Genomic DNA, 15423 nt, shown 5'->3' with positions numbered 1-15423 from the left:
CACTAGACATTTATGTAAACCCGAGGCCTTATTTATTAAACCTTCAATTGACCCACTAAATGTAACAATAATGTATGGAATTTAAGGAACTAATCCTCTAGACATATGAGTGAAAACCCGTGTCCAAACTATTTATGTGAATCGATTGGGATACGTATTTTTGAAGGACTAAAGAATATTATATGGATAGTAGGCATAAGTTAAGGGATAGAATTTGGTACAGTTCTGCCGAAAAGCCTACATGACGAGTTTGAAGCTTTCTTCAGACTCGCCAAATTATCTACGACGCAGTGAGTGTAAGGACAGAAGGCACAAAAATCCTTGGACATCTCACACCTACGCATTACCTTCATCATCCTCCGAGCCTTTTTCCCAAACTATGTTGGGGTCGGCTTCCAGTCTAACCGGATGTAGCTGAGTACTAGTGCTTTACAAGGAGCGACTGCCGTGCCTGACCTCCTCAACCCAGTTACCCGGGCAACCCAATACCCCTTGGTTAGACTGGTGTCAGACTTACTGGCTTCTGACTACCCGTAACGACTGCCAAGGATGTTCTATGACAGCCGGGACCTACAGTTTAACGTGCCATCCGAAACACAGTCATTGGTGTCTAAGATATACTTAGAAAGTACATACAAACTTAGAAAAGTTGCATTGGTACTTGCCTGACCTGGAATCGAACCCGCGCCCTCTTACTCGAGAGGTTGGTTCTTTGCCCACTAGGCCACCACGACTTTTCCTTACACACCTACGCATTACCTTAAGCCTAACTAATTAAGAACAAAAACTAAAGACTTAATAAATGCAAGAAGATTAAAGTCAATGCCATCTCTTACACTGCCTATGCCACAACTGTATGTAAGATTTATAGTTGCAACTGTATGGCCATTGAGGTGACACCCACACATTGAAATTAGGCTGTGTGTACGAATTGTTCTAACTGTGTTACTGTGTGGGTGAAGGAAATCTAGAGCCCGAATAAACAAATCGGGTTCCGTAGAGTTAATTTTATTTGGTGTAGACGTAGGAGAAACAATCGTTAATTCTTATGAAATAATATTGAAGGTTTTGAGTACATTTAAGCCTATTTTTATCATACTTTCTACATGTAAACTTTGAGGCTTAATAGCATCAGAACATCTTTTTACATAAAAAAAGAAATACTATACGCAAGGAGTTTTTCTATCTTTCAAGCTATATCTACTAAACAGTAACAGCAACTAACACACAGTAGCAAGAAACTGAAAGATTTTCAGTGTTACTTTTCCCATACGGAACTCTAATTCGATCCACATAACTCCGATAACGCATCGGTCCGTAACGATTATCTAACAACTAATAACCGTTATAAAATAACAGCTATTTTAACTAGTTACAAAAAAATCTAGTTTTGCTTCGAGTAGGAAATATAATTAAAGGTACTTGATAGTTATTATCACGATGGTTATCATTAACGGTATTAATTGAGGAAGCTTGGCGATGTCCGCTTTTTATATAACGTTGTCATGTTGTGGTTTATTTATTAAGCCATAAAAAACTGTAACCTATTAACCAAATAACCTGATTAATGAACCTCCGGAATCATTTGAATACTTTACGACTGAGTATTGTCTATTTCAGAGTAGAGTTTAATCGTAAAAGTAGATAGTAATTAACAGGTACCTATTGAAAAAGATGGGGTTGCATGCACCTCTGCTTTACATGGCCTTTCATTCATGCGTGTCAGAAACATTGCCAAAGATGTTCAAATGACAGCCGGGACCCGCCATCAAACGTGCCTTCCAAAACACATGACAAATTGGTCAAGTGGCCTCTTATTGAGCAAAGATTTGATCTCCAAGACAATCAAATATTTTATTAACACTCACTGCATTTGTGTAACTATTGAATCACCAAGAATAAGCTTACGTACTAAATCTTTCTCAGAAATAAGTGTTAGGTAAAGTTCCAGCTTAGTGATCAATAAAATTGATAAGTAACTCGTTATCAACCTGCTAATCCACATAAATCCATTGTTAATTTAACTACAAACTAGTTTTAAAGTTATTTTTTATCTAACCAAAGTCGTTTGGCGAATTTCTTAAGACGAATCCGAGCAAAAAAGCTGCAATCATTGCATCATTAGATTTGTACGATTAACTTAGTAAGGTGAAGACAGGTTTTTCAGAAACTGAAAATATTATCCGATTGATGCAACTTGATTCGACACGATCTTTTCATCAATGAAACCTTAACATCCACTGTGCTTGTGAAAGCACTTTAAAATGTATGTTTTGAAAATCTATGACACCCATTACGCGATAAGTATCAGAAGCCAAAAAATCTCACAACCAGTCTTAGCACAGATCCATAGTATTTCTCGGTAACTGAAGTTGTAAAACTAATAATAATATGGACAGTCGCTTAACTTCATGTCATTCATGATATTCAGCTATTTAATCCATTCTCCTCTACAAACTCATGTAAAAAAGCGCTTACCTATGACAGTTAATATCTAAGTAGCACCTGTAGAAGAGTTTTTATTCCAATTTTATTTTATCTGCTCATTTATGATTGTTAGTATACTTCTCTTTTTCTACCTACCACCTAGTTATTTTCAATACAGTAAGAGAACTCTCACATTCGATCACTCAGTATGATCTACATACTGAACGCGATCGCTTTACGTAACAAACGTTATGCACACTGAAACGTTTAGAGCAGCGCGTGCGCATGTCTTAACCATTTACTGCGATTGTAATATGTAGGTGCCTGTGTTTCTTTCAGTTTTCGAGATAAAATGACTATTAATAGGACCAATGCCAAGCGATATATGTTTTCCTTTAATGGATTGTAAGTATCTGCATTTCCCACAGTTTTCGATATAAAACGATTATTAATTTCTATTAATAGTCCAGTTCCAATTCCATGTGATTAATTATGAAGTGTGTTTTCTTTTTAAATATGTAACTCCCGCTGCGGACGAAGTGGAAAGAATTATGTAGGACGTGAGTTAATATTGAAATGCTATATGAGCAGTATAAGTAGAGCAACTACTGAAAGACGGTGAGTGTAAACGCAATCCCACCCAAAACAAAAATGTGAAAGACTGCCAAGTTCGATAATATGGGAATGCTTCGCCTATAAAAGAAGTGAGATCTGAATAAGTACCAAGTTCCATACACATACCTCAGTTAAAAATAGTTACTTTTTAATGATGTTACTTGGCAAGTTTTCATACACCTTGTTATAAACCTACTAAACGCAATGAATCAAGTATTTAATTTTCTATTAAAACTTGCCAAGTAATCATCATTAAAAAGTAACTATTTTTAACTGAGGTATGTGTATGGAACTTGGTACTTATTCAGATCTCACTTCTTTTATAGGCGAAGCATTCCCATATTATCGAACTTGGCAGTCTTTCACATTTTTGTTTTGGGTGGGATTTCATTTATTTTTGTAAGTTTGTTTATTTTATTTTTTTCTTATGATGAAGTTAGTTAAAGAAATGTCTCATTTATACTATTTTTTAGATTTTTTAATATGCACTATGTTTCTCACAAAGAAATGAACTAGATTAACAAAATGGACTAGATTTACCAACTGACTGACATGAAATGTTATCATATATTATGTTCGTGGATCAAAGTTACACATTCGTTATTTTCGAAAGTGATTCACACTTGGCCGTTTTCAGATTTTTACTTTACTTTGACTAAATACAAACCTTTGTACCATTCGAAGATATATTATATAAATATAGATAAATTTAGTTCGTTTTAGTTCCTTAGGGGTATAAATTTACACCGGGTATAAAACACCTTCATTATTTTGAAACCGACTCACACTTGGCCATTTTCAGATTTTTCCCTTTACCTTGACATAAAGACCTACCTCCATGCCAAATTTCAAGTCAATACGACCATTGGAAGTGGTCTAGGTTTTTGATGAGTGAGTCAGTCAGTGAGTGTACAGTAAAAATAGCGATTTTCTGACGTCAATATCTCAAGACCTACAATAGGTATATTAATGAAATTTTGTATTTTAGATAAGTGAGGGGGTCTCAACAGATACTAGAAATTTGATATGCGTAAATAAAATAGATTTTGAGTTACAGGGGGGTCGAATTTGGCCCGAAATGGTTCGTGTAATATAACCCACGGCCGGTGTGTCGCTTTTTTTGCTCGAACTTGGCGGACACACTGCCGTGTGTCTAGATAATTTCCATATTTCAAAAGTCTGTGTTTTCAAAAATAACATCCTAGAGTAGAGTCACTACAGAACTGCACCAGCACACTGAAAAACATTTACACGAGTGATGCCGCGAACTGCAGGTAGTTAAGACACAAACAGCTACTCAATAAGGTTTCCCTTCCACCGATGAGTCATAATATCTACTTATAAACAGAAATAACTACTGACCATCCGTTCTAAAGGTCAGGATACTAAAGAAAACTGCGATTTTACAGTTAAACTAGGTAATATTTTTTGTAATAAAAAAATAAATGTATTGACTACAAAATAGTAATATTAATAAAGGCTTTTAATTACGCAGGAAAATCTACATAATTAATGTAACTAAAAATATCAATGTGAAAATTATACCATTTTAAGAGTCGTATTCTTTTAAGGTTAAAAAGGTAATTTAAACTTTTACAGTTTATTTAAATTATGTCAGTCTTGGAAAAGTATACTAGGTAATTAGTACGGGCTAGCACATTAAAATGCTTGGCCTTATTTATTTTACGTCAGACACCTTTTACAGGTTTTTCCGTAAAGAATAAAACCTATTTATATCGCATAGAGATAGGCAGATGATCTTGAAAACGGCATAAATATATTTTATCAAAGAAGCCTCAATGTCAAAGTCATGCAAACGCCGGCCCTTGAAGCAAAAGGAAGTATTTACGTATTCCTTACAAACTCGTTAATAAGCATAATGTGACACAAACATTCAATTATAATCCGCGCTAATAAACATCAACAGGAAGTTAACAAGCTTACTAATAAATCAATAACACTCAAACGTATTCATTCCGACAATTATTTACTCAAATATCAAAGTATTTGTAAGTAATAGCCGCCATTATCTCGGCTATCGCTTTAATTTGCATCACATTTGAACGTTATTAACGCCAACCGATCGGTTCAGATATTCTCGTCAACTTCACCTGTTGGGTAACCACGGTAACCAGCTGTCAGCGTGAGAATCAATCAGTCAAGGTAAGCAGATCATGAACCAACTTTCCACAAACGAAGGTCAATAAAACACAACAGGTTTCTCCAAAAATCTTATAATTATATCTTTAAAATAAATCATCTCAACTTTACAACATACAGAGATTGTGTGACTTCAACATAAACGGACAACGCACCAAATCTAATTAATACGTAACATAATGTAATTACAACTATTTTGTTTTAGATTCAGCACGAAGTTCTGTCAAAAAGTCACAACGCCATGCGTCACTTAACATAAAAAGCGAAATAGTTGTGCCGACACAAGCATGTAACGCTCCTCTGCTCAATACAAAAATAAATTAAAAAAACGCACAAGAAAGTAGTGGGTTGCGCAACCCGGTATCTACATAATCATCACAATGTACTTACATCGACAGGACTTAATTAAAACGACAGTTAACATGAAATGGCGACTGACTTAAGTTAAAAATATGACTTAATTGTAAAAAAATGTAAAAAACATGTTAGCCATGCGCGTCGCGGCTATTTTGCTAATCGGAGTAAGAGAGGCTGTTACTTTTACAGGAAGCGGTTGTCGAATGTGTGCAATTACCTTACGTAATACATTCTACAAGTGTACGCGCTCTGTTACTCCGAGCTGAGGCGGCGCCGCACCGCGCGCGCGCAGACACCGCGCACAGGCTGATCTCCGGCGGTTAATGCACTTTGCAAGTGTTCGCACGAGCTATGTTTGCTCGCTTTTCTGCGGTGCAACGTCGCCCTTATAAACATCTGTCTGATCTTAACATATATCGCTCTCAGAGTCTACAATCGCCTGAATGTCGATTTTGCGTGTTCATTTTGTGCCCACAACTCTGACATAACTCGAAATGAAAACTCGACCGCGACGCGCGCGCATTCGCAATAAATTACGCGATTCATAAATACAATGTACTAATAAATTATATGTTTAAGTGATTTACGAAACTAGACACAGCGTTCCGTGGCTTACGACTAAATGAGCATGATCACATCGTTCGAGAAGGTAACTCAGTTTGTTCTGCGAGGAAAACGACCGCGGAACACACGCGACGCTTCCTCGTGCGAAATAGATTAAAAAACCAGCGGCCAGAACGTGAAAGGCGGTTATCCAACGTGATTAGAAAGGTGTCACGGTTGGCGCGCGCTTTCTAGCGCGAGTACAGCGCCAGGTCCGAGATGCGGCGCTGGCGAGCGGCGGCATGGAACCCGCGCGTGCCGTCCGGCACCAGCGGCGCCCGCGGCTCCCAGCGCGGGGCACAGGACACCCGGCGCCCGCCGCACTCGCCCGACACCGAGCAGCCCGACAGCCGCCGCGCCAGCCAGCCCTCGCTGCCCGCGCTGCCCGTGCTGGCGGCCGACGTGCGCCGCGAGCTGCAGTACAGCGACACGCCCGAGTCCGAGCTGTGGCTGCACGTGGACGGCCGCCGCGGCACCCACGTCTGGATCTCCGGCGAGCGCGGCGCGAAGAACCCGCTCGAGTTCCTCCGGTAGAACGGCGTGCCGTATCTGTAGTCGTACTCGGCCTCGGAGCCGCTGCAGCACGACGAGTACTCGCACTCGTGCCGCCTCGGAGGCGCGCGTCTGATGCCCGCCTTCCTCTTAGGCTCCCTAGGAACACCGTTTAACTCATACACTCGCATGCCGTCATCTTCAGGGGTCTGTAGACGCAAAGCTTCTCTCGCAGATTCGGATTCAGTAAACTCAACTAACGCACACACACAATTAACCAAACTGGGGTTCTTGTTGAGGAACTGGCGCACGTCCGCCGGCACCGGGTTGCCGGGGCGCAGCACCCTCACCAGGGCGATCTCGCCGCAGCCGGCGAACAGGCGCGACACGTTCTCCACCGAGGGACGATCTATCGGCATCCTGACTGCCACCACGGTCCTGGAAGGCGTCGTCTCGTCGTACGCCGGGAGAGGGTCAATCCTTCGCAATTTTGTTCCTAATTCATTGATTTCTAACTTTGTAGACCGCTTGAGTGCTTCGGCGACCACCCGCCAGTCCTTCGTCAAGTGCTTGACACGTTTGAAGCTGGATATGAGCTTGAGGGACACATACCCTTCCTTGTTTCTTCGTACATGTTTGAGTAAGAAGGCATCCTTAGTGATATTGGCGTCGGAGAAGTAGAACTCAACTTGTGAGACGATCCTATGAGCTAGTTCATCATCGGGTGGCGTGTAGGGCGGCTCTTGGGCCTCGGCGGCGACCTCGCAGCCGGAGTCCTTCCCTCCGCCGGAGCCGGTGTCGGAGGCGCTGTCGGAGAGGTCGGCGTGGTCGTCGGTGGACGGGCGGCGGTCGGAGGTGATGCCCTCGTCCGGCTCGGGCAGGCCGTGGCTGGGAGGGGTCCCCTCCATGTCGTCGTACTGGCACACAGACACACTATTGCATTACAGGAGACGGTGCTCGCTCGGAGGCGCGGAGTGGACTGCGGGCGCGCGGCGCGCACTACACTCTTTTATAATGTCGGGGGGATGTGCCGGTAAGAGGCGAGCCATTCGGAAACGATACGAGATGACATTGCCAGACTACGCGACGCTGTACGCTGCACATACGTGCTTAATCCGGGATATTATGGAAAGAGGTTAGGTTCTGTATCTATTAATGTTAGGACGAAATACACGCGAGTTTATCACTGGGAGCGGCGCACGCAAGCACGCTAGGCGCGTTACCGCATAAAGTTTGGCATTCTAATTTTGCAGATAATTGGGCACAATTATATCTGATGCGTTTACACGAGTTGTAATATATTCGGTAATTATATGCCTTCTTTGTGGAAATCGCGGTACATTGTGATCGATATGATGCGAAATGAAGGCCTCGCTACTGCGTATTGTCTGATAACGTAACGATCCGGTTAAACGATCGTGTATTGTTTTTAGTTCAACTTACAATGTTTCTCTTTCAACACTTTCTGTAATAAGTGTCATAATTAAACGCAGATTATAACAACATTGTTGTTGATAGATATAAAAGTATCTTTTTACCAGTTAATTTATTCGTTTTGTGTAAATCGTCGTTTGTAAATTAAATAACCGTTCTATAATAACGTTAGATAGAAAGTGTATATCGGACATCGTAACAATTACCGTTGCTAGCTGGAATGCAGCACATTTAATTTACTGCTCAAATAAACATACTTGTTGCTTGTTTCCCTTAATAAACCGAGGTTTAAAAATAACTTCCTGAGGACTGTTTTCACTAGTCCTACCTAATTTATTATCTACAAATAAAACCGACATTTTTATAGCATTGTTTTATTTTTTTATAGCATTTTTATTTCTTACATAAAATGATACTGATAATCGTCAATTATTAATAGTTACATCGCTATAACAAATCCAATTTAAAACAGTTTTAATTACCTTAAATAAATGGAAATAAAACTTCAACATATTAAAACAGTTTCATAAAAATATCAAATAGCACAGCAACAAAAGCTGCAATATAAGAGATAACAAACAGTAGCATAATAATGTAATCAAATGTTTACAATAGCAACGAATGGCCTTGTCCGGGAATCGAACATCAATTAACTGTACATTGACATGCATTCACGGTGCTATTGTTACAGTTTCCTAACTGTGATAACATAATTATATAGCTAGTCAGTTTTCCCTGATAAGATGAAGGTAAGTGTAACTATTACTGTATCTACACTAGTTATTATTATAAAGCTGAAGATCAGGTCCGATTTGAAAAGTTCTTTCAGTGTTTAATAACCCATTTAATGACCAACCAACATAATGTACTTATAGACTACTTTTTATCTTGGTGCGTGAAGTGGATCCTACGGGACACTGACAGAAGATGAGAAGATATTAGCTATAATATCATAATCATCATCATGATCCCCCGTCCCAATTTTACTTAGGATCGACTCGGCTTATTTTACTTTTTATACTTATAGGTTAGTTGTCATCATGAACAGACTATTTTAGATTTAAATTACAACAGGCCTCCTTCGCTCATTACGTGCAAAGTGCAAAATTTTGCTCGGGCTTCAAACTTCTGCTTACTGAATACAGCAGATGGTAACTCCAATATGGAGTGCAGAAAGTCAAGGTGTGTTTAAAGGTAACACTTTTTTGAGGCAACACAAATCCAGGTTCCATAAATTATACTGCCCGAACTGTAGAGTTACTAGTAAATGTCATGTTTACTTAACCAGTAAAACAGCTCAGCTTATTGAACTCCAAACAAAAAACGTTAAAATTCCTTGTTTTTACACACTGATCTCAAAAACTACTCAACCGTTTGTGATAGCTCTTACGCTACAACGACGTAAGTGTCTGTTACGTGGACCAAGTTATTGTTTTATTTAAATACCTGAATAGCTTATTGAAGTTTTTTACAGTCTGATCGGGAAGTGAAAGAAATGTCGTTTTATTTTGTGTTACGTTGAATGTAATTTGAAAGAATCGCATTAAAAAAAGAAGTATTGAATTAATAACATTGGAAGTAAGATATAGCGCAATAGAAACACAAATGTTATGTATCTCTTGTTGAATGTGAGAAATAGAATCCAGAATCTATATTATAACCAAGGTAGTCCTGAAATAATTTACGTAATTTAACATGCTGAATTTCCTAATTTATTCATTTACCTAGCTTAATCACCATTCACCCTTGCACTATACATATCATCATCATTATAACCAGCCTTTCATCGTCCCACTACTGGGTGCAAACCTCCTCTCACACAGAGAAGGATTGAGCGTTAATCACCACGCTTGTTCAATACGGGTTACACGTCATATCATCATAGTTGACCTAAAACACGTAACTGAACATCATACCACCCACAAAAGCTGAACTCCTAGTAACACCAGCCACGTCACCCGCAATATAGAATTTCATTTGTTCAACACAATAACAGGATTAGGCGGTCACTCCACATTGTGTAATTATCTAATTAAATTAAAGTGAGGATTATGAGGACTTGCTGATGAAGGCATTGCGTAACTAGATGGTGTAATGTCAACAGTCAGGGCTCTTGTGTTTGACGATGTAAGTCATCCATGGTGTAATGGGCTACGGGATTGTGAAGCAAAGGGTGACTGAAAGAACACAGTTGGGTTTATATACTGACACTTTCTCTTGCTCTAACCACAATGGGTGGTTTGATTATACTTCATCCAAAAAATTGTGCTATATTCAGGCATTATTCAGGATTTTTGAAATGTGTTCCTTGCACAGCGGCTGTGATAAACTATTCAGTTGGTAACACCACCATTCTGGGCCTTTTCACATAGAGATGGCCATGTTAGACTGGTTTTCCCTGGTTTCAACTAGTAGCTGTCACGAAATGAAATAAGAATAATATTATGCTTACTGAAAAATACTATGCTCACGAAAAGTTGATTTTTGATGAATTTTGTTAACGTTACAGTTCAACAAACTTGTGATTCGGTTGTTGAACGCTTTACTCAACCATGACACCTTGCTATTATACATAGTAAGACTACATATTATAATCAATGCCTAGATCATCATTTCTCACTAATACTTACTTACCTGAAGGGCTTGGGTAAATGAACTGTAACCTATTAAGCTGTTAGGTCAAGCTGGATTTAAACGCAATATTGCGAGTAATCTCTGAATCCACCGATTTCGAAAATTCTTTTACCAATAGATAGCTACAATTTTATAGCGATACATGGGTGAAACTGCTGGCGAATGCTAGTACTTTATATCGTACTGTTAAAAATTGTACCTTGATTTTTAAATCCTCTTTTCCCAAAACCCTGACACAATTGAGTGTCCAAACGAACTGGGTTACATAATACGGCTTCTCACCTCATATTGATTTATTACCGATCTCCAATATTAGTGGGTTCCGTAATATTAACTAGTAATAACTCATTGTCCGTCCGGGAGTTTATAGCGTCAAATTAAACGTTGTCATCATTCAAGGACTGTTTTTGATCATTCATTTGATTTATAGTAATTAATTAGTATTTTTTTGTTGTAGGTGTTTTTTTGTTGTTGATTGTTATCGGATTCTGTGGATTGAGATTCTTCTTTTTGTGGTTTAACTATAGTGAATGGAGCTGTGTTAATGGATGTTGCACCATTTTACATATATTTTATTTTATGTTCGGTTTATTGCTACTATCATGCTTAGCTACGTGAGGTCCTTAGGAAGATGTGATGCAACAAACCTTTCACAGCTGAATCAATGCCTCGGAGGCAATTAATTAATACCTTAGCCAAAATGTGATGAGGATATAACACATATCTTTAGGTAGGACACTACTTATATTATTAAATCACACTACTTATATAGTAATGGACACTACTTTTATTATTGAATTAGATTAAGTCTGTAAAGGCATAGTAACTTTGAGATGTGAATAAATAAATAAATAAATATTATTTTTTAAAATAGGTCAGGTGAGCAGTCGCCCCATGTAAAATAATAGTCTCGATAACAAATCGTAAGACTGGAAGTCGACTCCTACATAGTTGGGTAAAGTCTTCGCAAATGTGTAGACGAGTTGAGCCAATTTTCCATAATTTGCAAAACACTTATGATAGAAAGAACCAAGTATAAATTCCCTCCACTTACCCTTAAAAACTATATAGTCACTGGACTATATAGTCTGAAATTCCCAACCCGCAATGAGCAAGCGTGGTGATTAAAGCTCGATCCTTCTCCGTGTGAGAGGAGGCCTGTGCCCAGCAGTGGGACGATAAAACGGCTGTAACACGTACCCTAAAAAAAAATCGTATCATCACACCAGCTCATCTTCGTAAAATACGTGAAATTGTCCGTACACAACAATGTTTAGCATTCCGTCGGCGTGCTAAGGTCATGTGCCAAGATCTCGGCCGCGACCTCGTCTGTTCACCACGTTATATCAGCAGATTGTTGAGAGTTTGTTAGTAGAAAGTTCGAGGAAATTGTGGGTGGGATTGGAGTTAGGTTTAGGTAGTTGTAGAGGCTTGGGATGAGGTTGTGTTCTTTTAAAGGCATCCTGTAGGAACTCTTATGCTGTGTCTGAATACTTAGTATTGTTTTCCTGTATGTTTGTATGTGTCTTCTCTTTGCCCTGTTCCCAATATATTTGCAATCGGTTCAATATGTTTTCTGCTTCCAGTGCTCTTTGTTAGCATAGTAACCTTCACTAGGGAGTGACTTCATCCATGTCATCTTTCGTGCAATTGATAGATTTTTATTTATATCCCTTTCCATTAAATCACTTAGATAGATGCTTAACAAAACAGGTGTAATAAATAAGTAGGGTTAAATCTGTCTCAATCACCACAAAGTGGTTGAACGGTTTAACAATAAAAGTGAAACTGACAAAATGCTAGACAAATCTATAAGCGTTAGCAGGGACCAGTTTCACCCACCTTCGGAAGAAAATCTAGCTGTGCCCGCGACATTGGCGGCGTTTGTACCTACATAAACATAGCCAATAGATAGTGAAAGGGTTTCTATTTCCTTGCCTACAAACTCTGCTCATTGTAATACTGTTAACGCACCCACTGAGCGTACAAACGATTGCTTTGCATGTCTTCCTTCCACCTAAAGAACTTGCAGCAGGTCATTATTGGGCGTAGAAGTATTTTTACAAACTACGGATACAAGTCAGCAGCATACATATTTTTCTTTTCACCTAAGATTGGATGCCATATAAAGTATGCTACAAAACCAGTCAATACCAAACGAAAACATTCATAATTTTTTAAAAGAACTTTAAATAAATAAACAATACTCCTAATTGCTAAACAGACAACAATCCCTACAAACAAAGCAGACCCTGGCAGTTCGCCAGCTTATGAAGAAGTCAACTAGCTAGTAGCACATTAATGAAGTCATGAGACAAAAGAGATGCATATGTCTCAAGGAGATGCGAATTTGTTGTAGGACAATTTAATAAAATTAGAAATACTATTTGGTATAAATATACCTCTAATTTTGGTACGAGTATGTATTTGCTTCACGGTACTTAATTAAATCGATTCAACTGTGGTGGGTGGGTCATCATACGCCTCTTATCCCAATTTGTCGGTGTAACACCCCGTGAGAGAGAACGTAAAACTACTCTTCAAATGCTACTCATTAGCAGTTGATATTACATTTTCACTTCAGAGGCCGTCTGAGTCCGAGTGGATTTCAGAGAGCTGTAGGTGAGACTAATAGCAATATCATCGGGCGATTTTTTTAAAGTATGTGTATGTTTTTCCCTTCTTCATACACTAACGGCTGAACGAACTTTGATGACATTTGAAAATAATATAGCTTATACATCAGAATAACATGTAACCTCTAATTTTCCGAGTCCTAGATCAGGAAGCTAGTCAATCTACTTGCGGAAGTTAACAAGTAAATAAAAATAGATTACCCTCTTTAGCATTAAACCTAGGCACCATAATAAGTAATAACATGCATTATAGAACGACTGACACATGACAAACGATGGTAGTTCATTGACAGGCCCGGACCTTGCGGACGCTTCCTATTGCAATCGCGATGGCAACATTTTTCCTTCTGTGTCGCGGAAGCACTTGATATGTATGATAATTGCCAACTAAGGTAGGTAATGGCGATTTGTTTACTTGGTTGTGGAGTAATAAGACTGAAGATTTGTCTTTTGTTGTATTCTGAACAAGAAAACATAGTGTGATAGTGCTTATCACTGAAATCATCAGTTGGGTTACGACTGCAATTGTTATCGCGGCTCGTAATTTTTGTCGATCTAGGTATATTGTACATTCTTCTTGGGAATAAAACGATGATATCTTAACAAAAAATAAATTTGCAATAAGCGTAGAACAGTTCTAGTACAATTTTGTGACATTAGCGTTTAAAATATTTGCAAAAAGATATGCCCCGGGTGAGGATCGAACTCACGACCTTAAGATTATGAGACTTACGCGCTGCCTACTGCGCTACCGAGGCTGTTGACGTGGCAGCCCAAATTGACCTTCATATACACGCATGACAGATCAATAGCACAAAAAAAAGTTTTTCATATAGCAACAGTTTTATTTATACTATGGAGGTTAGTTATCGACTTATTATTACCTCTTTATGATAATGAGGTGCAAGAGAATAGGTGTTGAGATGAGACGATGCATTTATAAATAGCTCGTATTTATAAACAAAACCTTGACTGTAAGTGGTTTGCACTTATATCTAGACTTTAGCTGAATAGTGTTATAATTAGCGTTTTAATTGGCGTTTCGATTGCAGTTTATTTTTTCTTTCTTTTCAGCATCATTATCTCTTTTGCCATATGTTTTCAACATCATCATATATTTTAGGTAAATAGGTATACTTGGTAGTAATTAGTTTACTATTATTAGCCAGTTGCTTAATTAAAAGATTTGGCTTCATAAACCAAGACTTTTTACCAAACACTTATATACCATTTTTTTAAACAATTAAAAACGATTAATCATAGATTCACAAGACAGCTGTTACATAATGAGTGATGATCCTCTATCGATAAGTATCGATACCTATCGAATAGTTCCCTTGACATTAGTTCAACAAGTGAATTCGTGACCCGAGCCTATGGCCCAGACATTTGCCTGTTTTTAATGCAAGGTAGTGTACATTGTGTACCTTTGTATGTATTTTTTTGTTGTTCTGTGGTTACAGCAAAAAAATGCAAATATCGATGAAAATATTCGTGTGGGTAGGGTACAAATGTGGAGCAAAATCAGGAAAATTCTCAGTATGGATGTGGGTAGGTAGTTGTAAGATATTTTAGTATCGGAACCGCATCGAATAACTATGTGCGTAAATTGTTTTGTATTGTGTTAATATTGAGTATACCAAAATTAATATCATTGGATACCTACATAAGAGACATAAAGTGTGTTGATAAATAAAATGAACGATGATCCTTCCGTTAATAACATCTAAGAATAAATAATCACTCCAATTCATATTCACTTTTGTAAAAGTTAAACTCAACAGTAAACAAACATTTCGAAATGTTAATTAAGTGCACCTTTCTTCAAATTATGCGGTTCCTTAAAGAACGGACAAGACGAGACGGCCAAATTACGTGTTACCTCTTCACGAAAGTTCTGGTGTAAGTTGATTTTTTTAAATAATGTACGTTACATATAGTTAGTCTTTTTTCCACTTTAGATAAAAATGTAGCCGATTTCCCACTGTTTTCACCCTCGTTCCGTGGGTACTACTGCCCGTAGCGGGATAACATACCTATAGTATAGCACAAAAATTATACACTA

The 15423-nt window shown here is 38.4% G+C and overlaps 1 protein-coding gene and 1 non-coding gene across 2 annotated transcripts; both read right to left on the bottom strand.

Annotated features, from left to right (window-relative positions):
• Positions 1-5267: 5267 nt before the first annotated feature.
• On the bottom strand, positions 5268-7665 carry LOC110380684 (la-related protein 6). Its single transcript, XM_021340753.3, has one exon. The coding sequence runs from the start codon at positions 7560-7562 to the stop codon at positions 6354-6356; it is 1209 nt and encodes a 402-aa protein (XP_021196428.3). The 5' UTR covers positions 7563-7665; the 3' UTR covers positions 5268-6353.
• Positions 7666-14043: 6378 nt separating this feature from the next.
• On the bottom strand, positions 14044-14116 carry Trnam-cau (transfer RNA methionine (anticodon CAU)). Its single transcript has one exon. It is a non-coding gene; the product is annotated as a tRNA-Met (tRNA).
• Between the last annotated feature and the right edge of the window lie 1307 nt (positions 14117-15423).

Source organism: Helicoverpa armigera, chromosome 24 (assembly GCF_030705265.1).
Source record: "Helicoverpa armigera isolate CAAS_96S chromosome 24, ASM3070526v1, whole genome shotgun sequence".
NCBI lineage: Eukaryota > Metazoa > Arthropoda > Insecta > Lepidoptera > Noctuidae > Helicoverpa > Helicoverpa armigera.
Note: the sequence above shows the minus strand (reverse complement) of the source record. Positions and strands in the feature narration are given on the sequence as shown.

Excerpts from the sequence above, each read along its gene's own strand:
- LOC110380684 (XM_021340753.3), bottom strand. The coding sequence starts at position 7,562 with ATGGAGGGGACCCCTCCCAGCCACGGCCTGCCCGAGCCGGACGAGGGC.